The sequence below is a fragment of the Artibeus jamaicensis genome, unplaced genomic scaffold, assembly GCF_021234435.1.
Source record: "Artibeus jamaicensis isolate MK-2021 breed Jamaican fruit bat unplaced genomic scaffold, CSHL_Jam_final contig_1015, whole genome shotgun sequence".
Lineage (NCBI taxonomy): Eukaryota > Metazoa > Chordata > Mammalia > Chiroptera > Phyllostomidae > Artibeus > Artibeus jamaicensis.
The window spans coordinates 5,288,469-5,313,386 of record NW_026521194.1 but is presented as its reverse complement, the minus strand read 5'-3'; the positions used below and the strand labels follow the sequence as shown (position 1 = coordinate 5,313,386).

General features: G+C 41.6%; 1 protein-coding gene across 2 annotated transcripts in view; it reads left to right on the top strand.

The window, feature by feature from the left end:
* ACSL3 (acyl-CoA synthetase long chain family member 3) overlaps window positions 1–24,918 on the top strand; it is a 56,951-nt gene that overhangs the window by 11,168 nt on the left and 20,865 nt on the right. For both annotated transcript variants that reach the window (XM_053666569.1, XM_053666604.1), the window contains 2 exons: window positions 3,918–3,978; window positions 17,663–18,080. In XM_053666569.1, coding sequence (XP_053522544.1) covers window positions 17,703–18,080 — 378 coding nt within the window. In that variant the 5' untranslated portion in view covers window positions 3,918–3,978; window positions 17,663–17,702. The remainder of the gene's footprint in view (window positions 1–3,917; window positions 3,979–17,662; window positions 18,081–24,918) is intronic.

Genomic DNA, 24,918 nt, shown 5'->3' with positions numbered 1-24,918 from the left:
TTGATAAACAGGACTGCACTTCGCTTAGCCCCTCAAGCTGCAAGCAGAATTCCTCCAATGTTCAGCATGTCTACGTGCAGGACTCAGCAGAAGCTACTCGCCTGAAGGCCTTGGGAGCGAAAAGACTAGAACTGGATGCCCAGAGGCCGAGCAGTTCACGTCGCCCTTTTCAGTAGAGTTGGGGGTTAGAGTTCATTTCTGCCAGCACTCTAAAGACACTGTGGCCCTCCGGCTTCCAGTGTTGCTGAGACGTCTGATGCCAAGTGTGGTTCTTACTCCTTCGCAGAAAGGGTGACTGTGTATCCTGGTTTTCTGGAACACCCTCAAGTTAGGTTTTCCAGCGAGTGCTCTTAAAAAGTATCATTATTTGTTGATGAGCTACAGAATCACTGTATTTGTAGGTGACCTGATTTTTGTGTTTTGGAAGCTTTTATCATATTCTTACACCTGAGAATTAATTCACAGGCCGTGTCTAGAGGGCGGTTTCTGTTCCCCCTTTATCTGCTCTGCACCCAGCTGGGCCTTCCGTTCTGAAGCCCATCGGCTCTGGGATATTTTAGTGCAGAGTGCTTTAGGAATTTCTGGCTCTTCATTCTCTTGTTCTTTCCAAACCTTCTTTTAGTGGAACTTGGTTTTTTGTATTAATTTGACATGTTACTTTAAAAAATCTTTTTGACTCCTGTTTTTAGTTTTTGCTTTCCTTTCTGGGAAAATATCCTCAACCTCATTTTCTAATACATTTATTGGCTTTTTAATTTCAAGTGCTATTATTGATTTCCTAGAGCTTTTTCTTATTTTCAGTCCTTCAGTATAGCCCATAGCATCCTTGTTTCATCCATATAATAGTCTCTCATATTTTGAGAAAATTATATGTACATATTTAAAGTATGTTGCTTCTATTTCCTACATTGTCTATTTTCATTGAGTTTTCTCCTTCCTCCTTTTTCTTTAATTTTTAAAAAATTGTACTGGTACTAGAGAGAGAGAAAGGGAGAGAGATATCGATTTGCTTTCCACTTATGTAAGCATTTATTGGTTGTTTCTTATATGTGCTCTTATGGGTGATTGAATCCACAATCTTGATATATCAGGACAATGTTCTAACCAGCTGAGCTGCCTGGCCAGGACCTTCTCTCCTTTCTCTTTTTGTTTTTGTTTTTGTCATTGTCTTTGTCTGTCAGTTGGATGGGTTTTTCCTCAGATATCTGCTGATCAAGAACTACATTTTCTGTCTGGACTTTTGGTTTGGATACATCTTCCTGTTTCTAGTGTCTTTTTCCGTTAGTGAGTTCACGATATTGGCACTGGGTTCAGCATTGTGAAACAGATGGGGTTATGCTCCTGTGTAAAAAACCTGAATGGTTCTTCAGAGACCTGGGCGATGTTTGAACTGCTCTGCACTTAGCCCGGCGTGCAGGGCAGTGAGATGCTGTGTGTTTCCTAGAGCTGTTGTTAACGCCTTAGGTTTGGGGGCTTGAAACAGCGGAAATTTACTCTCTGACAGTCATAAAGGCCACATGCGGAATCAGCATTATTGGGCTGAAACCGAGGTGTTGGCAGGGCTGTGGTCCCTCCAGAGGCTCTGGAGGAGAAGCTGCTCTTGCCTCTTGAGCCTCCGCGAGGGCTGCATCGGCGCAGACCCGGCCTTCCAGCCCAGCGTCTTCACGTCCCCCTGCTCCTTCTTCATGTGGCCTTCTCTCTGTGCGTCAGATCTCCCTCTGCCCGCCTCTTAGACGGACACTTGTGATGGCGTTTCAGGCCCACCAGGAAATCCAGAATCGCCTACTCATCTCAAAATCATTAACTTAATCATACCAGACCCTTTTCCGAAATAAGGCAACACTTACAGGTTCCAAGGATTGGTGCTCTGATACCTTCGGTTTCATTTATCAGCCTACTACAAGGACTTACTGTTGTCTTAAATGCCGGGTTTTTTTTTTTTTGATAATATCTCTGTACTTTTACAGATGCTGTTACTGCTGCCTCCAGTTCTTTCACAAGGTTGACTCCTTGGCCCAAAACAGTAGCTTTTGACATGTCAAAATCCTGTCTGTCTCTACCACTGGAGTAGGAACTTTTCGAGTACCATGGTATGAAAATCGTTAGGTATGGAGCTGAGTAGAGTAGGCATTTAGCAAATATTTGTTCAGGAGCTGCAACATTTATTGAGGGCCAGTTAAATACTAGGGCCTGTCATGCTTCGTCACCGTTGAAGTTTCTCCACAGCCGTTTCTCAGAAGGGATTTGCTAGGTCATAGGAATTTACGTTTTCAGCTTTTGGTAGGTGCTGCCAACTTGCTCTTCATAGTGGCTGCACTTTCCCAATAATGGCAGTAGCTGTCTTGTTTTATCTTGTTTGAGTTATTTATTTTTTATTTATGAAAATTGTGCAGATGTTACAAATATGAGTTTTTATGTATGTTGCCCTCATTTCTGTGAGATCCCCGCCTCTCCCCCCGTGGACAAATTGATAGATAAATAAATGAATGAACTTGTCTAGAGCAAAGCTACATGGATAAATGGATGAACTTGTCTAGAGTCATAGCTACTAAGAAACAGCAGGGATTAAGGCCTGTTTTTCTTTTTTGTGTTTTTTAAGTATATCTGACTGCCTTCCAGGGAATGAGGAAATTGACTCCACTTACTAGCTCTGAGTTTAGGCTGATGTCAATACGTTTTTAAAATAACTGTGTTGACAGCTATCTGCTTCCCACCTGAGAAAAATCATTGAGGTAACGCGTGAAAGTGTTGTATACACAGTGAAATAACTGTTTATAAATATTGGTAATTCTTTTGACTATCATCCTAGTGAGTGAATAAACTTGATACACTTAAAAAGTTTTGGACGTACATTTACAAAAATAGACTTTTTGGAAAGCAGTTTCAGGTTCACAGAACAGTTGAGCAGATACAGAGATTTCACGCATACCCCCTCCCCTCATATGTGCGTGGTCGCCTCCATTATCACCGTCCCACACCAGAGTGGTGCAGTTATTGTAATTGATGAATCCACACTGGACCCACATCGATGTGTCTGTATCACCCAGAGTCCTCAGTTTCCGTTAGGATTGACCCTCGGTATTATATCTCATGGATTTTGACAAACATGTCACGACGTATATCTGCCCTACACAGTAGTTCCACTACCTTAAAAATCCTCCGTGCTCTGCCTATTTATGTGCTTCTTCCCCAACCCATGGCAACCCCAAACTGTCCACATCGCCTCAACAGCTTTGCCTTTTTTAGAATGTCATATAGTTGGACTCATACAGTATGTGGCCTTTTCACACTGACTTCTTTCATTTAGTAAAATGCATTTAAGGCTCGTCCATGTCTTTTCCTGACTTGGTTGCTCCTTTCTTTTTGGCACTGAGTAGTATCTCATCGTCTGCATGTACCTCAGTGTGTCCCGTCAGCCACTGAAGGATGTCTGGGTTAGTTTTACGTTTAGGCACTTATGAATAAAGCTACTGTAAATTTGTGTGCATTGTCTTCTGTGGACATAAATTTTCAGCTCCTTTGAGTAAACATCAAGGAGCTCGATGGCTGGATCCTATGGTAAGGGTCCGTTGCGTCTGTCAAAGACGGCCAGCTGCCTTCCAAAGTGGGTGAGCCCTTTCGCATTCCCCCAGTGATGAGTGGGAGTTCCTGGTGCTCCGCCTGCTTGCCAGCACTTGGCGATGTTAGTGCTTTGTGTTTTGGCCATTCTGATAGGTGTGTATTGGTCCATGGTATGCTTTTTTGGTGAAAATTATGTGATAAAACGTCATTTGCTAGTATGATTTGTCGAGAAAAACTCAGCAGAAATTCTTCATTGAGGTTTGGAAGTAGAAATGTCTCCAGGAAAAGGTGGATGCGCGGCTCTGATTCACCAGACTGCGAGCAGTGATGCTTATCTCGTGTGTCTGTTTTCGCAGGTGTCGAAACCCAGTCGCCTGTCGTGAAGACGCTACCAGTACCTCCTGCCATTGTCAACTGGTAAAATGTTTTAATTACAAAATATCTCTATTAGACATAAAATACTATTAAGTTCAAGTTAAACTGAACTCAAAGTTAATTATTCCCATTTTGTGATAACAGAATTATGAAGTTATGAGATGGTAGCTTTCATACCAATTTTAACTCTGACCGCATTGGGACATTAAGCCATGTTATTCAGCAACATAATTTACCTTCCTTTCCTCAGTTTGATTTCATTTTGCATTTGTGTTCTGTTTGAACTCAGCAGCCTCTTTATTTTTGCAAAGGTTAGTCCTTACTGGACTGATATTACTGATTCAACATGTGATGGTCATTTTAAATTTGTGTGAGTGTTATTTTAAGTTTCTAACTGGACATTTTAATGGAAGCAGGTTCAAGGCCAGGAAAAGGACAGTGGGCTTTTTGTTAACCTATAGCAAGTTCTGCATGTTAATTATAGTTGTCGTGGGGGTGAACTATAGCACAGTTTTATTCTTTCCTTCTGAAGTGAATTAGAGCTTTTGGAATTTGGGGGCAGGAATTTAAGGATCAAGCAGCTTGAAAGATTTTTAGCATTCTGAGAAGCAAAAGAAATTGGATAGAACTGTTACCAGGAACAGTGTTGGTAAAGTACTTTGAAACTATAAAACAATGTAAAGTGCTATGAAACTATAAAACAATAAATGTAATTGTACCTACTTTTTATCTAATTTTATCTATTAGAATCAGGATTGTTGATATTTGTCTTGTTTCAGAAAATCATTTTAGAGTCTTTGCACATGTTAGTTGAATTTATTAATCCTTATATTTTTTTACTGATTTTAAAAAGAAACTACACGAATGTATTTATTATTAAAAACTATAAACAGTATCAGAGTGTGTAAGCAAAAGGGAAACGTGCCTTTCCCCCAATTCCTTTGCTAGGTACTACCCCCCCACCAGTTTGGAGTGGGTTCTTCCGGGCCTTTTGTGTGCATAGCCAAGGTTACCATCTTTAAATGAAGTGCGCGTGACCCTAACCTTGACCATTGATATGCCCTCACTTTATTTTAGACATTTCTTTCCTATGTCTTCTTGAGTGATATCCTTGGCCAAATGAAAAGTGCTTTGAAGAGACTGAGTAAACACACCGGGACACAATACTTTCTTTACACCTTTCGTTTGTGATTCGTGGGTTATGGAAATCCCAAACTTCGAATTTCTAGCTAAGAATGGATCAGCAGAGTTTAGATTTACATGAAACTGATACTGCAAATATAATTCACTGCATATTAAACAGTAGGTATGGCATTTATGTAAATGACTGCAATTAGTATTACTTTACAGAAGGTCAGCTAGACTGGGATAGAGAGAGAAGTGGTTGGAGTTTAGTACATCTACTTAGGGGCCGGGCTGGGAGGCGGTGTCTGAGACTAAAGTGACAGAGCTAAGTATCTCATAATTTTGCCTAGACTTGAGTAGGCAGCTGAAAAGGGAAAAGAGATTTGTGAGAGGGAAAAGAGTATGTAAAGAATTAAAAAGAAAAATAAAATGATTGAGATTATATGAAGAAGATATAATAGAAGACTAAGTATTGACTAAAGGGAACAATTGCAAGTTTAAACCTTACTCTTAACTGTTTAACATTTGGGCAGTACAAATAGTATGTTAGTTGTGATGTAGGTGATTTATTCTGTAGTTATATGTATTTCCACGATATACTTAAACTTCTAATTAGGTATGTATTTGCTTTTTTTAACGTGTCTTGTGACTGATAGGGCAGATACAGATAAGATGGTCTGAGGAAAAGAGAAGGAGGCGTCCGAGGCCTCTTACTGAACAACTCGTAAGTCGTTTGAAATGAAAGAAAAGGTATGGCCTTCGATTGAACAGTCTTAGATGGATTCAGACTGCAAAATTATCCTAAGCACTTGTAGCTCTTACTCATAAATGGAATAAGCATTTTTGAAGTTATCTTGAAAATTATAAATAAGATACTTCAATCTCTTTATATCCTCAAAGGCTAAGTTTACCTGAAGAACTGTTTTTTTTTCTCAAACATAGATACGATGTTCTCATTATAGGCACATTTACTTTTGCTGACAATATTTCATACATTTAAAACAATTATATTTAGCCTCTGGTTTTTGAATTTTCTTTAATTTTTTAAAATTTTAATCTGGGAAAGAAAATAGGTAAATTTGAAAGTAAAATTGTTAATTCAACTAAAACAACCTTCACTTAAAAATTAGGCCACCTGTTCAGTCTCCTAGGTACAGGTTCATGCTGTATTAATTACAGTACTTGGCTGGACTGAGTTGGAATTAGTAAGACCCTCAGTACCAGCTAGCCAGGAGGATGTCATTGTGCAATCTAATAGTTCATGTTCTGAAATGTTCATGTCATTAGCTCTCATTAACCATTTTGTAGGGGCTGATGGAATACATAAATCATACTAAGGGGGTAAGTAGTCCAGTTCACGTTGTCTTAGTACAGTCAAGCTGTTCAGTGGTTGGCTAGTTAGTACCGACCGATACACATGTCAGATGGTTGCACCAAGTAGGGCTCCTGCTCCACCATTTGGGTAACGTAATGGTGACTGAACATGCCATCCCCCTGTTCTTCGGTGAGTCAGTCCTGAATAAAAAGCTCAACTCTGTGGCTTGGGAAGGTAAGTAGAAAGTAGAGTAGCACTAGGTTTTTCCATAGATGAGGAAGCTGAGGCACAATGGCTCAGCACCTTGAACTCAGTGTTGAGGGGTGTGTGGGGATATACCACGTGACTAGGTAGGTGAGTGGACTGTGGAGCCACCTCTAGTGCTTCCCTGTGTGGCACTAGGTCCTGGTATGGGGTAGTTAAGGGCGGACATAAGCCTAAAAACCCTGAGAGTTAGGAAGCCTGTGGTGGGTCATCTGTTTTAGATGTGTGGAGTCTGTAAATTGAACTGGTTAATAGACTTGGTTCTGAGCTATGTTCCACATGTATCCTCTACTTTTGGGACTGGAGTGGAATTCGGAAGGTGGGGTTCAACAGTTCTGTGTCATAAAATCCCAGGACATGTAAGTTTTACCCTGGGGTACTGGACATAAGAAACAAAATGCTTAATATATGAATTTTCTTAAAAATAAATTTGGAATCATCTAACTGAAGCTTATGGAGAGATACCCGCTAAACTGACTAGTTAAGTAGGGATGCTAGATGGAACAGTTGCAGTTTCACATACAGGATGTGTTAAATATCATTCTTAAATATTTTACTTACTGTTATTGTATGAGGAACTTCATGGGCAGGTATATGGTGTCAGTCTCCTGTGGCCTCCGAAGTTGTAAATGTATTAAACGTGAATACTAATGGTAGTGGGGAGATTTGAGTGTTTATTATTATAAGGCAAGCATTACATTCTGAATTAACTGTTTAATCCTCTTAATAATCTTATGATGCAGATATTATTCTCCACACTTTACAGATAAGGGACTGGAGGTTAGAAAGGCAATTTGTCTAAGGCAACATTCAGTAAGCAGTAGAGCTAAGTGTCAGACTGTTTGGCTCTAGAGCCTGAGCTCTCAGGAAGAGTCCAGTTGAATGGACTTTGGTATCTATCAGCAGGATGTAAGAAATAAAGGAAAACAAAATATTAGTATACATAGTTTTATAGCACAACAAAATTTTAAGTATCATTAAAGCATACATTGTGTTTATGTAGAATGCTTTCACCTACTTTCCTTATTTGTCCCTAACGGGAGTTTTATGAGGTGCTCACTGTTATCACCCCAGTGTTACAGTGAACCTGAAGCTGGGGTGTTTGGGGACTAGTCCCACGTGACATGATGAGTAAGTGGAGAGGGCGCGTCAAACCCAGAGCTTATTGCCGTAGTTCTAAAAGGAGCAGGTTTATTGAACGTTTTTTATATGCAGTCAAACCAGTGTTGCAAGTAATCAAGACCTTCAGCAGATCACATAAAGTACCTAAGTAAAGTAAGTACCTGTCGGCTTTGAAACTGCTCGAAACAGAACTTTGTGCTCATTCCAGCTGTACTAACTTGCATTTGTAATGCTTTTGCATTTTTCCAAAGTCCTTTACATCTACTGCATTCCATTTTATCCTCACAGCAAATTTTGTGCATTAGATAAATGATGACAGATATGTGAAAATAAAGTATAGTAATGCTATTTCAAAGGAAAAGAGCAAACTTAATTACTGGTGGGGTTCAGGCTACAGTTTGTTTGCTTACTCTGTGAGATTATTGACTGTAGGGTGATCAGGTTGTCCCAGTTTGGGACTTTCCCGGTTTTTGTAGTTTCCGAGTCCTGGGGAGTCCCTCAGCCCCAGGCAAATTGGAGAGGTTGTTCATTCTAGTGACTTGCCCCATGGGGTGATGGACTGGGTGTTGGGAGTATTTTCCATATGGGAGTACAACGCACTCATGTGAATCGGAATCCCAGTCAGCACTGGCTAATTTTTTGCTGTATGTCCCAAATATTGCATTGGACATGCATATTTTGAAATTTGTTCATTATTAGAAATTTACATTAAATTAGGCACCTTGTATTTTTATTTGTTAAATCTGGCACCCCTAAGTAAGAGCAAAGGGAAATTCTGGTGTGTAAAAGTCCCCACTTTTTTGGTGAACACATTTATGTCTGTAAGGAAGCTCCACCTGCAGTTTACTTCTGTGGGGTCCAACTCTTGTCCTTTCAGCTACATGGGCAGGATGGGTGTCTGAGGTCAGGATGAATATGTGAAGCCAGATTTTGCCTGGTACGTCAGACCTGGTTTCTGAGTGTGTTGGTGTGAAGCTGTTCTCCTTTACTTGTCAGACTGAACGCAAATCTGAGCCCATTTCATCTTTGTTGGACCAGTCTGTCAAAAAACAGCACATTCTCAGAGACCACCCATGTACTGTCTTCAGATTGTATGTTAAAAAGTAATTTTGTTGTTGTTAAGATAGTGCATTGGTGTGATTGGAAGTGAAAAGGAAGTAAAGGCTTTACCCGTCCTGTTCTTGCACCCATTATTCAGTTACTTTCTGTGGAGACCATGTGGTCTGATTGGAAGATGTTTCAGTTTTTGAAATGGACCTTAGGAGTCTTCTCATTGAATGCTTTTTTCTTTTTTAGAAGTAGGGGAGCTCTTCCTACCTCCCTACCTCCTAAAAGCAAGTGTGTGTGTGTGTGAAGGGAAAAGTACTTTATACAGAAGAAAGAAGTGGGTTCTTGGGTTACTTAAATCCTTATTTTTTGATGATCATCGCTACTTCTAAATTGATGTGGGAGTTGTCCTAAGCCTTAGTAGGATAGATTTAGTTGAATTGCATCAACATTAATGGAGAGCAAATTATGAGGTAGTGACTCAGATAAGGTCTCATGGTAACTAGTGCCACAGCAGAGACTAATGTCTCTGTGTGCATGTATGTTTCTGCACATGTTAAAATTCCTGTTCTGTGTCAGCCTGAAAAGGGTATAAATTTCCTTGTTTAATTTTCTGTTTCCTATTTGATTTTATGTAAACACCTAGCATTTGTGTGTGTGTGTGTGTGCTTTGTTTTGTTGTTTTAAGAACATCTATCTTGGAAGTAGATTAAAAAAAAATGTGCCTGGATCCTGGGAGTCCGGGGACTATACTCGTGGTTCAAGGAGAATACTCGAGAGTTGTACTGTCATTTCAGCTATTATAATAAAAGGAGTAAAAAGGGTTTAAAAGTTACAGTAGGCAGCTGAAGATTACAGAAAGTTATTTAGCTCTGTTCAGTTGATTTTCAGTTTTTAATTTAAATATATTCATGGCAAGAACTTTCTGGCTTTTCTTCCTTCCTCCTCCATTTCTCTGTCCCAATATATGTCTTTATGGCCCAAATTTTATTTTCTGAGGTTAGAATAAATACAAGCTTCATAGTTTCCATAAAAAAAGACCAAACTTATTTCTTTATCAGATTTTCTAGTTGTGAATTGAAAATTTATCTAATCCAGATGGCACTATGACTCAGTCCTGTGATAATGTCTTTAATTGACATTCTGGTCTAGCATCTCTGGACCTTTTTTTTTTGTTTTTAAAGATTTTATTTATTTATCTTTAAAGGGGAAGGGAAGGAGAGAGGGAGAGAAATACCAATGAATGGTTGCCTCTCATGCGTCCCCTGCCAGGAACTGGCCTGCAACCCAGGCATGTGCCCCGACTGGAAATTGAACCACGATCCTTTGGTTCTCAGGCCCGTGCTCAATCCACTGAGCTACATCAGCCAGGGCTCTGGACCTTTTTATTTGTTATATGAAGGAAGAACTTACATGGATTACTGGTCTTGATTTTCCAGCTGTACACTTTAATTTATATTCATAGAGAATTGATAGCTGTGGGATCAGAGTTGAAATCTTCAAGATTGTTATAGATTGTGTTAGTACTTAGGGTTTTAGAAAGGAAAAATTCGTTTTCTTTTTTTTATTAAAAGGGAGAGTGAGAACCACTGTAGTACATAGTACTGAGTTCTTATTAAACTCAGGCAAATAAAAATATTGCAGTGAAAATAAGAATATTCACTGAGAGTTTTCAAATTCTGGAGGGATCAAGTGGGGAGAAAAAGATAAGTGTTTCAATTGTGCTTATAAAGATATGTCGGTAATTCACCAGATTGCTCTAAGTCATAGATGGCTTAAGAGAAAAGGTTTCCTAGTATCTGGAAAATAAAATATTAAAGAACCAGTACTATTTCAAATAAAAAGTCATAAAATTATAATCATCCTTAAATTCAGTCTCATTAAGTCTTATTGATCTTAATCTTTTTGTTAGAAGTTTTATAAATTCAGTTTTTCAGAGTTCTGCAAATCCTTACCCAGTTCAAAGGTATGATCTTAAAATTTGTCAGAAACCTGTTTTTTAGCATATGAGTCTTCTTCATTAATCTCTGAAGATGAAACATATTTGCAAAAAGTACGAGTAATATAACGACTCTGTAAATGAGAGGCTTAAAATGACGTGGTTAAAGATCTCTGATTGCATTGCAGTTGACAAAGAAATTTGCTTTTTTCTGCAACACAGCATTTTCAGATAACTAGAATTACATTCTATAATTGATATTACATTCTTTCAAGATACTGTAGAGTATTAGAAATTTTATATAATTTCTGGAACATTCATTTTTAACAACAATGTATTCATCCAAATACAATATTCACTCATTCATTCATTTATTTACTTATTTTAGAGAGAGAGGAAGGGAGGGAGGAAGGGAGAGAAACACTGACGTGCCAGAGAAACTGATGGGTTGCCTCTTGCACGCCCACTACTGGGGACCTGTCCTGCAGCCCAGGCATGTGCCCTGATTGGGAATCGAACCAGGTACCCTTTGGTTCGCAGGCTGGCACTTGATCCACTGAGCACACCAGCCAAGGCCAATTATTTCTTATTTGACAAAAATTTCCATGTAATTTAACATATGAAATAGGCCTAATTAATTTTATTTCCCCTTTTATAAAGACAGAAGTGTTCTTTCAAATTTTTCAGAGATGTTTTAAAAGACATTTTTATTTATTGATTTTAGAGAAGGGGAGAAGGTGGGGGAGACTGAGTGGTGGCTCACCCACTTACGTGTTCATTGGTTGTTTCCTGCATGTGCCTCGATGGGGGCGTGGACCCAAAGTATCCAGATGACGCTCTAACCCACTGAACTACCTGGCCAGGCATCTTTCTGAAAAATTTCAAAGTTATTTTCAGGCTAAAAACACTATTTAATTTTTTATGGGAAGTTTGTCAAATATATCAGAAGTTTTAAAATACTTGGTCAGATAGGATTGTAGGTCACTCTTGCTGTGAATACTTAGTTCTTAATCATGGTGACGAAGACTTCACAGGCAAACACAGAAAGTTAAATAGTTATAAGTAAAATTTAGCTTTTTAAATATTAGGATGACTTGGTTGACCAAAGTAATCAAAGACCTGATGATATATAGAGCACAGGAAATCGTTTTAATAAAACACAAAATCTTTACTTTCTCTTTGTGATGTCTTATTAAGAGCAAACCAAAAGATAACTTGGCTTCTCTGCTGGACTCTCCCTGAAAAGGACGACCGTTCAGCGCTGGGCTGCTCACCGCAGGTCACCTGACCCAGCTCCAGATGAGGAAGGGAACCCAGGACGGGCCGTAAACACCATCAGTTTGCTGAGAACCCCCAAAGTTACCTCTCACAAAGCTGAGCTCTTCTTCCCCACACCTGTTTCTCCTGCAGTCTTCCCTGTCTTTCTCAGTAAATGACGGCTCTTTTTTCTTTCAGTGTCTAAAGCCAAAACCCTAGTCGCTTAGACTCTTCTTTCTCGCTGCACGTGAGGCTGCACTTTCAAAACAGTCAGAATTGGGTCATTTCTCACTATTTCCTTCGTCCTTGCTCTGGTCCGAGCTGCTGTCACCTCCAGTCCAATCCCTGCGCAGGCTCCCAACCAGTCTCCCTGCTTCCTCGCCACCCAGAGGCGCCCTGTCCCTGGTAGGTCACATGACTTCATCCCCGTCAGCGCAGTTCTCAGTCTGGGGGCCCTTCAGCCTCTGGCCCCCTCTTCCCGCTCGCTCTCGGACCTCATCTCCTTTCTCTGTCCCCCGTCCTCCCCGGGCTCTGCTAGAATGCTCTTCTCCGAGGTGTCCATGCCGGCCCCTCTCTCACTGTCTACTCCTAACACGCAAGATGCCTTTGCCTGACGCCCTACGAAGGGGCAGCCCTCTCCGCCGTGGTGTTCATTCTCTTTAGCCTGCTTTCTTAGTGTGCGTTACCTCAGGACGTTTAGCTGTTTCTTCATGGTCTGTTTACCTCTCATGTCTGGGTCACGGCTGTGACTTGTTCTCTGGAAGAGTGCCTGGTGTGAAGTCTGTGTTCAGCGTTTGGGGAGTAAAGGAATAGTTGAATCCTAGTTCATATGTGCTTAATATGTACTTGCTTTTCTCCAGACCAGGATTCGGAAAGTGGGTTTGCTGAGTGTGAGTGTGTTTTAAATATTGCCAGCTTGCTTCAGTGGATTGCAGTCTTTTACACGTGTGTGAAACTGTTGGATGGAAATTGGCAGGGCTTCGGTTTAATCTCGATTGCAAGTTAAGGAGAACATATTGTCAGTATGTAGTAACCATCTGCATTTCCTCTTTTTTGGCTTCTCTGTACACAATTCTTTGCCCAGTTTTCTGTTACTTAATTTTTAAATTTTTAGGAGCTTTTTGAATATTTTGTTACATTTTTCCCTGAATATTGTTTTCCTTTTTATATTTTAATTGTTTAATCACAGATATGTTAAGATTCAAAATTAATGTGGAAGAATAAATCTTTAAAGATTGATAGGGAAATTTTGAAAAGTAGATAGTGAGAGTCTTACCAGCTAATGAAAGCTGTAAGTTCTTAGGCATTAGTATACATAAAAATCACATGGATGCCATTTAAAAGTGAGCCTGCCACTTGTGTTTTCAATTTATAGGTATGGGGAAGTGAGGGAAGGGGTTAAGACATGTCTGAGGGATCATCATTTTAAAGATTCTCTAGTATAATTCTGATGCGACTGGTTCACGGGTCACAGTTGAGAAACACTGCTACAGATCTGCTACATTTGGAATAGTGTGGTATTAGCACAGCAGACGACTAATAGATCCAAGAAACTAATAGCATCCAGAAAACAGATCCAAATGTGAATGAGACCTTATTGAAGGTGACATTTTGGTTGAGAAAAGAGAGGCTTATTTAATAAATGGTTTCAGGAAGTTCCTTTGAAAGATGAGCTTACCCTACGTAGATAAATAAACTCCATGCTGCTTAAAGATCTAAATGTAGAAAATATGCAAAGCCTATGAACAATGTAGGTGACCATTAGTTTAGCTTGGGATAGAGGAGGCCTTCTTCATGGTGGGAATCTAGAAGCTGTGAGGGAAAAGATTAGCAGATTTCATTGTCTGACTTTACTTTCTGAAAGGTAATACTCTTCTGAGGTGTGACAATGTCGTAAAGTACCTTTTCTTTTTCTGTCTTTTAATCATCGTGCTAAGACTACTCTTATTTATTTATTTATTTACTTATTTATTTAATTATTTTTATTCCTAACCCAAAATATGTTTACTGATTTGAGAGAGAGAGACATCAGTTGGTTGTCTTGTGTACACGCCCTTACTGGGGATTGGACTGCAACCTCCTTAGGTATGTGCCTTGACCAGGAGTCAAACCCACAGCCTTTTGGTGTACGAATCTATCTATGCTCCAGCTGACTGAACCACCTAGTCAGGGCCCCTATAACGTTTTTCTGCCCTTGAACTTGATCTTGGAGGTGTCCTAAAGGTCGTCACTGGGCACTCTCATTTTCTATCTCATTGTGACTCCAATATGTGTACTTCTAACTCTGGCCCTTTTTTTAGATTTCAAACTTCATGTATTTGAATGACTCACTGGCATCTTAAACCCATTATTTTTTTAATATATATATTTTTAACTTAATTATTGTTCAAGTACAGTTTTCTGTCTTTTACTCCCATCCCAGCCCACCCCCCACAGTGCTCCCAACCTCCTTCCCATTTCCACCCCCCTTAGTTGTTGGCCATGTGTCCTTTATATTAGCTCCTGTTAAACCCACTATTTTCAAGAGTTATATTCATCTCCTTTCTACCAACCATCCAACCACTGACCAAATGGTCTGTCTTGGTTGAAGGCACCACAATATTTTCGTGTCTTTTACTGCCACTGCGGTCATTTGTGACTGGACTCCATCCAGGACTCAGGTACATACAGAAGGCCCTGACTGTATTACGCAGGAAGATTCCAGTCGTTGGGAAGGGCTGGAGCAACAGCTGCTGCTGGTGCCCCACTCTCCGCCACCAGGCCTTGGGGAGTCCCAACTGCTGGCTTTACGCCTCACCACTCCAGCCTCCTCACTGATCTAGGAGTAAAAGGGTATTTCGATTTTTTAATCGAATTTCCTTGCCTTCAGTTCCTGCTGCTTTCGGATTAGTTTTCCTCTGTATACACTTATTTGTAAAACTATGCATCTGTGTACATTAGAATACAAATTAAGTTCCTTCCCCAGCCTCAAAGCCACAGCAATTGGACCTCTTCAGTTTGGGGCCTTACACACCTGCCCTCACTCATCTCCTCACCCCCACCCTGCTCTGCTGGGTGGCTGAGGACTTCTGAGCCCCTCCTGCATCTGGTCTGGGTCAGATGTGTGGTGCCATTTATTTAAAATCTCTGTTCTTCTCTCCTCTTCCCCCTCGGCCTTGAAGATCCTAAGTTGCTATTTGGTCTGAGAAGACTCAGAACATTGTGGAACTAGCCTCTGCCTTTTCACTATACGTTCCTCAAGTGCTGTTTACTCTCAGTGATCAGTACCTAGGAGTTAATTTTTTTGTGTGGTATAGGAAAGGGGCCTGTTCTTGTTGTTTTCCATCTGGATATGCAGTTGTTCCATACCATCTGTTGGAAATGCGAAGACCGTTCTTTCACTGTTGAGTTCTCCTGTCACTCCGCTGCAGGCCGGTGGTCCGCAGTGCGAGGGTTTGCTTCCGGGCCCTCAGCTCGGTGGCGCTGGTCTGCCCGGTGCTGTCTGTTCTTTCGCCCGGGCCGGGCGGTCCCCGTGGCTGCTGCTTCGTAGTGAGTTTGGAATTCAGCTTCGTTGTTTCTCAAGATGAAATTTTGTCCTGGCTACTTGGAATTGTCATATGAATTTTAGGATTAGCTTACAGATTTCTGTACACAGGCCAGCAAAATTGTGATAGGAGTTGTGTTGAATTTGTATATCAATTTGGGGAATGTTGACATTTTAACAATATCGTTTTGTAAGCCATAAACAGAATGCTTTTCTGTTTATTTACATCTTAGTATCTTTAAACAATTTTCTCTGGTTTTCACAGTACAAATTTTGTACTTATTATAGCTAATCTTAAGTGTGGTAAATATTCTTAATATTCATCGCTAGTACATAGAAATACAATATATTTTTGTATGTTCACCTTACAGTCTGCAGCCTTTGTTGAAATCTTTGTTATATTAGTTTTTTAGTGGGTTACTTAGGATTTTCTTTCTTTGTTTTTTTTTAGGGACATTTTAAAACCTTTTTTAGTATGAAGAAAATTAACCATATAGAAAAGTAGAGAGAATAATATGAATCTCCACATACTTGCTCCTGAGGTTTAACAATTATTAATATTTTGCCATATTTGATTTACATATTTTAACTGAAGTGCCGTGATATCGGCACTTCATGATGTTTTCCCCTGAAGTAGTTCAATGTGCATCTCTACTCTGCCACCTTGACTGGAGGGCCCCGGGGCTTTCTGTATGTACCACACCATCTGTAGGTAAAGATACATATTTGTGAGACGTCCTTCTCCGGGGTCATCAAGGTGCATCTGTTCTTGCAGCTCCGACTTCCTGGAGGTGGCGCAGCCCTTTGTTTTCATTGTGCCCTTTTCCTCTGCAGAAACCTTCAGTGGCTCCCCATGCCCTTCATGGCAGAAACCCAGGCTCCCTGGACTCATCCTGCAGGGCACTGCTCAGCACACTGTCAGAACACAGCTTGGTGGTGAACAGAGCCCTGGGGTCGGTCGAGAGTCTTGGCTTCTCACCAGCTGTACACGGGCGGATTTGCAGCTGTTTTTATCTTACGAAACTGCAGAGCTGGACTTTTAATTTTTCAAGCATTATTTTCTTTAGTTCTTTGAACATATTATAGTAGCCGTTCTGATGTTTTGTCTGTTAAATTTGACCTTTGGGACCTCTGAAAGATGATTTCTGTTGCCTTTTCTCCCTATGTATATATGGTCAAACATTCCTGTATTTGCCTGCCTTGTAATTTTTTGGTTTAAGCTGGATATTCAGATGTTTTATAGTAATATGGAATTCTGATTCTGAATTCTGATTCTTTCCTCCCCTTTTCCACAGCCTCTTGTCTTGCTGGTGTTTGCTTGCTTATTTGTTTAGTAGTTGTTGGCTGGCCCGTTGCGGTGAAGTTTATCTGTTCAGCAGTGTGCATCCTCTGTTGCTCTGCAGAGGGCACAGCCCACTCTGCGTGCTGCGCACAGTGGATTTGTCTGCCTCTACCAATGACTGTGTAGGTTTGTTTCATGAGGGAAAGGACTTAGATTTTTGTTCACTGTTAAATTCCTTGTGCTTCCAGTTGTAGCTAACACATAGTAGACTCTCAGAAAATCTGATGAATGCCGTGTAAGATGACCAAAGTTTACTGCCTTCTTGCTTAAATTGGAGAATACCTAGAACCACTACGGGAAGTGAATTTCATGTTTCCTTACTCCAGTTGGCTTGTTGCTGCCTAGAGTGAGGGAGTGGGGGCTCACTGGGAAGGAACACAGCGATGAGCAGGAGCTGCTCTGGGCCACGGGAGAGGAGAGCTTGGTGGGTACGCCAAGTGCGGCCATCCTTAACGTAAAGAGACCGAAGAACGAGAAGTGGGTACATTTTTGGTCTCCATTCTTTTGTAGGTCTTCCGGCTTGTTCCCTCCTCACCCCTGGGAAGTGTTTGTGGATCCTTGGGGTTAGTTTGGAAAAGCTGCCCGTCACAGAATGATGTGGAAACATTCTGTGGCAACTCCATTATTAATTCTTAGAAACGCCAGGCACGACAGACTGCCCTGGGGCCGGTGTGCCAGCTGCTGCTTCATGGGGAAAAAGAGACTTCATTTGCCTACTTAATATGAAGAGTCTTTCTTTAAAATAATTTAAAAATGGTTTTGAACTAATGTCTTTCCTTCTTTTCCTTCTAGATTCTTATGGAAATCTGTTAATCCTACTTTTTGAGCACTTATGAATAACTACATATCTTCAGCACCATCTACCATGAAGCTAAAACAGACCATCAACCCCATTCTTTTATATTTCATACATTTTATAATATTACTTTATACTATTATAACATACATTCCATGTTATTTTTTGTCTGAGTCAAGACAAGAAAAATCAAACCAAATTAAAGCAAAGCCTGTAAATTCGAAACCCGGATCTGCATACAGATCTGTTAACAGTTTGAATGGCTTGGCCTCAGTATTACACCCTGGATGTGATACACTAGATAAAGTTTTTATGTATGCAAAAAACAAATTTAAGGACAAAAGACTCTTGGGAACCCGTGAAGTTTTAAATGAGGAAGATGAAGTACAACCAAATGGAAAAATTTTTAAAAAGGTAAGGTGATGTTTCATTGTCTTTGAATTGTTTTTATAAAATGTACTTTTAGAAGTGACAGCAAGGGACAGGCCTGGCCTGCTTCTGCTGGACTTGGATGATGTGGCAGGAGAAACAGGGTGGGAAGGGATAGACTGTGTTCTTACCTCTTTTGTTCTTTCCAGCACTGAATTGTCCTGAATTTTCACAAAGACACTGAGCATACCCCCTGGTGTGGGGCACTTCAGAATCTGCATGTCTGGCAGGGCTTGGACGAGAACGTCTAGGGCAGTTTGGGGTATAACACCCAGAACTTCCGGTAGTTCCAAAAGCACCCGTGTGTGCTTGAGACTTGAGATCTCTCTGGCTTTTAGGGTGGGTGGGAACCTCTGTTTCTGATTGTAATGCAGCCTCCGTTGGAACTTACAGCGTCTTGGTTCCTTGGTTGTGGCAGTTGCGTGGGTTTTCAGAATGTCTTTTCACAAACACGAAGAACCTGCCCTTGTTGGTTGAAGTCGGGTCAGACATCCTGCAGGGCAGCGCGGCACAGCGGGTGGGAGCCAGACTCTGGGCCAGACTGCATATGGATTTGCACCTTGGCCGGTTTACTTACTAGCTGTGTGACATAGTTAAAAATTTGCCTCAATTTTTTTTACTTGTAAGGTGGGGATAATGATCATTGCTGATGTTCATTAGCACTTCTTCTAGCCAGGCTGTTGTAAGAGCTTTGCATATATCAACTTCGTTAAGACTCACAATAGCTGAATGAGTTAGTGGTACTGTCCTTACTTTATAGGCGACCACAGGGAGGCACAGTCAGGTCGGGGAACCTACCCAAGGACATCACAGTTGCAGGTGGCGAAGCTGGAGGTGGAACCCAGGCTGTCTCCCTCCATCCCCTTTAAACTAATCCCCACTCTCACAGTGGTGTGGAGAGGATTAAGTGAATGTGACACACATGCACACACACAGTGTGCTTATGACAGTTTGTGGTGTCTAGTATAAAGAAAGGCTCTAGTGTTTATTACTACTATACCTGGGCTTTGGAAAAACTATGAGTGGATACAGACTAACAATGGGGTGCTGCAGCACTGTGAAGGGTAAGTATACAAATGGCACGAAAATGCCGTTTTCGAACTTGGATATGTGACTTTGTTATAAGTTGTTCTTGAAGTCCCTGTAGGTAAAAACTGAAGATAAAATTATTTTAGAGGCAGTAAGGTGATCTGTAGTTGGTTGATGATTTGATCAGGTTATAGGTTCGATGCTGTTTGGCCAAGTTACCTTGTACCCCTTTTTCCAGAACTACATCCTGACTCGAGCTGCTTTTTCTTTTAACTCAGTCATGAAGGAGCTGTCGAGTCTTGGAGGAAAGTCCAAGTAATCACACTAGGGAGTAAAATACTCAGAGTTCTTCCTGTTACTGCAGGACTAAGGGGATGTTGTTTAACCTAATTCATGGTCCTTTAAATTTGGCACTTATCATATGAATTCCATCAAGCAAGTTAGTGTCATTAACTCCTAGAAATTGCAAACGTTGCTTTAACTCTAGACAGGAGTCTGTGAATATTCCTCAGCTTGAAACAGAGCGGTCCTTTCTCTTCTGCTGCAGCAGCCCTGGTTCATGCTCATTCTTTGGATGCTGTCAGTTCCCCTCCCAGGCTCAGAAGTGGTTTGGGTAATTTTGTGGTTAATCCACTTTTAAGGTGTATTCCCTGTTTCTTTTACTGACTTAATTTTGACTCACTTAAATGAATTTTTTCTACTAAATTAACCCAAGATCTAGCTGGAGTTTATAGCACATTTCTAGAAATTGAAGTCATGTGGTTAAACATGCTTGATTATTCTGTAGCCTATAGGTTATAATTTGCAAAATGTATTTTATCATAATGGTGTCTGGTTTTTGTCATATTTAGTTGCCACTTTTTATGGTATATCAGCCTTGATTCTGTCTCTGAGAGATCTGGAAGTTATAAATGCTATTTGAGTTCAAAGATTGGGTTCTTTTATTTTTAATCTAAGCACATTATAACAGAAGTCATATTAAGTAGGAAGCTTATTCCACACATTATAGGCTTGTATGAAGCTAGTACCATTTTTTTAGTCATCAGTCAATACTTCAATACTCAACAAACTATTTTCCAAATTTATAAAAAGAAAAATATGGTGAGTATGAAATTTCTTTGTAGTTCAGGTATCAGTATCATTAGGACAAAATAAAATCCCAGTACTCTCTCAGTTGCTTGTAAATGTAGACAGAGAGCACACCGGACACAGAGGAGTCCTACCCCACGTGGGTTTTGTTTACGCCTGCGCGTGTGTGCATGCAGCGTGTGCGGCTCCTTCCGCCTGCTCCCAGCCCGGTGCTTTTGTAGTCATTGTTTATTCGGTGAAAAAGGATTTGAACTCAAGTACAAGAGTTAAAAGGTAAGGAAAACTTCCTAGTCAGCAATGTTTTCTTTCTGTATCACATTACTCTCAGGTCTGCCTACCTCCTGTTGACCTTTGCCATCAGGCTCAGAAGTCGATATAAACGGATGCAGAAAACATCACCATACTATACGAAAACATACTATATTTTCCTTGTTTGAAATTAGGCTCACGAGACAAGATCAGGCTGGTTCAGGGTTATGTGGCTATAGATACGCATCATTAGAAAGTGAATTAACTTTTAGGGTTGGAGTGTACAAAATGAGGCAGGTATTTTCTGTTAGACTTCCTCAGTGAGAAAGGGTGCAGTCACCAGGCCACTGAGGCTGGCGTCCGTTGGTCTGTGTGGCAGCCGTGGGCAGGTCTGCAGACTGGACCATGGTGTGTGTCCCCACTGGGTGTTAAACAGCTAGGCTTTTGTGTCCCTCTTGGTTTCGTATTTGCACCCGTGGTGTTGCAGCAGTAATGGCCTCTGCTCCAATAGGCTGACAGAGAGGGGACCATTCACAGCTGATGTGAGAGAGGGGTCGCTTAGGTGGTGTGGCTTCTGCCCGGGGTGCTTGCCAATGTGGAGCCCAGATGTATTTTTGACAAAGTGTCTTCATTTCATAGTTTCCATATTTGAAGACAGTCCTTAATTGGGAAAGAAAGCTAATGATGTAGCAATATCTCAGAGTTTCCACCCAGTTTTGAGGGGCTGAGCTTTGGGAATTAACCCTAGAATGTATCTGATATGGTTGAAGCGAAGTTACTCACACCTTTATTTCCAATTAATAACTCTGAAGCTTTCTGTCCATCTTATTTTACAAGTCTATTTTGAGCTACCAAGGGAAGGAAAGCGGAAGGAAAAAGGCAGTGTGAGGATTCTTGTCTTTCCCATCTGTCTCCAGGGGGCACAAATAAAAAGATAGAAGGCAGAGAAGCAGCAGCTGCAGCGTTTGTTTGAGGCTCAGCAAGCTTTTTCAGGTCTATTGTCACATTATTTTGAGAGTCATGTGGCTTTGTGAGACAGTGGCAGAGTTAAGCACCTGGACTGTGCGTCAGTACCTCCTGATTGCAGCCTCTCCAGCGGCAATCTCACTGTCCAGCATCTGCTGAAATGAAGAGCAGGGGAGCTGTCGGCTCCCAGAGCGGCTCTAAAGTGCCTGTGCCCGAAATAGAACAGAATGGCAGAGAATAAACTAACTTTACAGCGGAACTGAAAAGAGCACAAGGCTGGTTCAGACATTGTGTTCTAGCTACCAGCAACACCGTAAATTTTTTTCTTATATTTTATACACATTAGATAGGAGAAAAAATAGAACCAGTTATGTAATGAGTGCCTGAAAAGAGATTTTACCTGACATTCCTTCTAAATTGATCCAAAAAGATAACAGAAATCTTTAATTCTTTGCTTTCTTTTCTCCTCTTACATGTGTGCTTTTGTGTCATTTCTTACTGCAGCGTCACATTTCTTTCCCTGTTTGCATGTGTTTACAGTGTTCATGGTCTGACTTACTAGGACACCGACATCATAATGAGCATATATGGTGGTTGGTCTCTTTGCTGGGGTTTGTGCGGTTATTACATTCCTCTCCCCTTGTTCTCCCCAACCAGAACTGTGGGTTTGCCTTTCCCTCCTTGTTCCTCTCTGTCCGCTCCCTTTGTTAGAGGCTCCATTCGCACCCAGTGGCTCAAATCAGATAGTCAGGAGTCTGTTTTTTTCCCCCTTACAGCCACCCCTCCCCCCCTTTTAAAACAGGTCTCGTGTTTCCACTCTTGCCCCTATTCCAGCCTACACACACCAAGCAGCTGAAGCACTCTGTCACCGCCAGGCCACCGTGTCCCCCCCATCCCCCCACTGACATCCCAGCTCCTTTCCCTAGTGCAGGTGGAGCAGAGTGATTTAGTCGTTAGTTCCTGGAATGAGTCTGCCCGTGTCGTATTCTTAGTATGTCACTTGTAATAGCTGTGTGCTTTCAAGAGCTTACAGGTTTTCTGTGCCGTAGTATTCTTGTATGTAAAACAGGCACAGTAATAGTGGCTGTCTCCTAGAGTCACCGTGAGAGTTGAGGAAGCTAATTCTTGCAGCACACGGAACACAGCAAACGCTCCTGCAGGCTACCTGCCTTCATCATCACCACCACCACCACCACCACCATCACGACAATTACCAACCATCCAGATTTCTTGAATATTTGCACTTTCTGTGCCTACCTTGTAATAATTTCATTATAATCTTTATTTGCAGAGAGAAAGGTTATATGAAGCCAGCTGTGTTTTGCTAAAGAAGGCAGAGAACTGTATAATGTTGAACTATTTCTCAGGTTAGGCTCTCAGAACTTGATCTTAATAGACTGTCTCATTCTTCAGAGTCCTAAATTGTGCAGTGTGTGTGCTTTTATAAAATGTTCTATATGTTATCTTAATTTATTTTTATAGTTTTCTTTTGAGATAACAGACTCCTGATCAGTGTTATCAGATGTGTACTTTCACATGCTCTTGAACAAAGTAAATAAGTTTTTGTGTCCCAGGCAGTGAGAGTCTGAGTGCGAACATCGGTGTCACACATCTGTGTGTCACACCTGTCATGGAGTAAAAATCCAGCCAGTTAAATGTGAGAGAGGAAAGTGGCCACAGGGACCGTCCCAGACCGGCCCTTACGTTTACAGACAAGGAAACCACTCAGAGACTCCGCCCCCAGCATGTGTTTCCCTGACTCTCAGGGAAATCCAGCGTACTGATGTCTCACGTGAGTCATGGGTGGAATATTCGAGAAGTCGGAGGTGAAGGAAGTGTGTGTTTGAGTGGTGTCAGAACAAAAGTAGCTAAATGATCAGGTGGATATGGCTTGTTTTTGAAGCATTTTTTTAAAAATGCGGCTGCTGAAGGAGAGAGCAGTGGAAGACTCCCTCCAGGCTCGGAGTGAACTGAAGTCGTGTTTGACTGTACCACCCGTTCCACACTCTCAGCAGATAACCGCCAAGCGCCTGCTGTGTGCCAGGTACTCCTGTGGGCACCGGGGATGCTGGTGAACCAGACACACAGGCTGTTCCTCGTGCGTCTTATTTGTATGGGAGGAAGAGCGCGCGTTTATAGATTTACCGAGTGCCTGTGAACAAATGGGATGTAGCCTCTCCGGGTAGGCCAGGGAGGGCTGTGTGGAGGCCTGAAAGACGGGGAGGGTCCAGGCAACGACCCTGGTGTGCAGTGGGACAGGGTGGTGCCGTGGCTCTAAGGCAGGGGTGGGCCCAGGTGGCTGTGGCCTTGGTGGGCAGAGTCCAGGAGGCACTCAGACGTGGGGAGAGTGGGCCCGCTCCAGTTCTGTGCCCTGGGTGCCTTTCTTGCCTGCTCCTAGTCTTGCCCTGGCCCGTGCAATTTGAAGGACAGAAAGGACAAAGTTGAATTCACAGGGAGTGAGGCAGGGCAGAGGGTTTGAGATGATGGGCACAGGGACACCTGCAGCACTGGGTCCCCCAGGGCCTTGCGGGCCAGGGCGAGGTTTGTGGGCTCCGTGCTGATGGACCGAGGAAGCACCACAGGGTATTCAGCAGAGCGGTAAGTTCATGTGTATATGTTTTTAAAGAAACCACTTACAGATTTAGTGAGAATGGGTTGTCGGGGAATAAGACTGAAAGCAGGTTGGCCAGTCACATTCATTAGTTCAGTGGAGAGATGGCCTAGGGTGGCCAGGACCGGAGATGGAAATCTGGGATACTCTTCAAGGCACAGTCCTTGTGAATTTGTCTTTTGTCAGGGAAACCTCCGCCGTTGTAACACCGGAGGGACTCTGGGAAGAGCGTGGGTACTGATGTGCGTAAGTTACTGAACTTGATGGTAGGAAGTTTAGGGACTTTCTGTTTAATTTCTAATTTCCCGGTGAAGTGTGAAACATCATCATCTGAAAGTGGAGAAGGGAGGGGGAGGGTACAGCATATTTGAGGAGAGAGCAGGTTCCAAAATTGCATTTCAGAGTGAGAAAGTGAATATGCCAGGAAGTGTGGTCTGTGATTCCGGCTTTGAGGAGGTTGGTGTTCTTCTGCAGTGCTCAGGGGTACAGGGCAGGGCTCACCATAGGGACAAAATTAGGGTTAGAAACCTTTACAGCACAAGTCAGAAAATGACGGGAGTCCTCTAACTGTACTATGTATGGGAAAGATCACTACTAGAAGATTCGGTGTTTTAAGGAATTGAAGTCAGATTTTGATGATACTTAAGTTAAACTCGTGATTTGATTTCTTAGTCACAAGGTGGCACCATCACATGGCTTTACATATTTGGACAGAGTATCTAATGCTTTTTGCAGCATGTATATTCTCAGAAACTCATAAAGCCAGTCATTAGATTTTAGAATCTAAGAGGAAGCTCATGTTTACCTGTGGAGTGTAAAATTCTTAGTAGTTGTAACCCAGTGCCTGCACACCTCAGCCAAGTTCTCATCTGTCTTCCC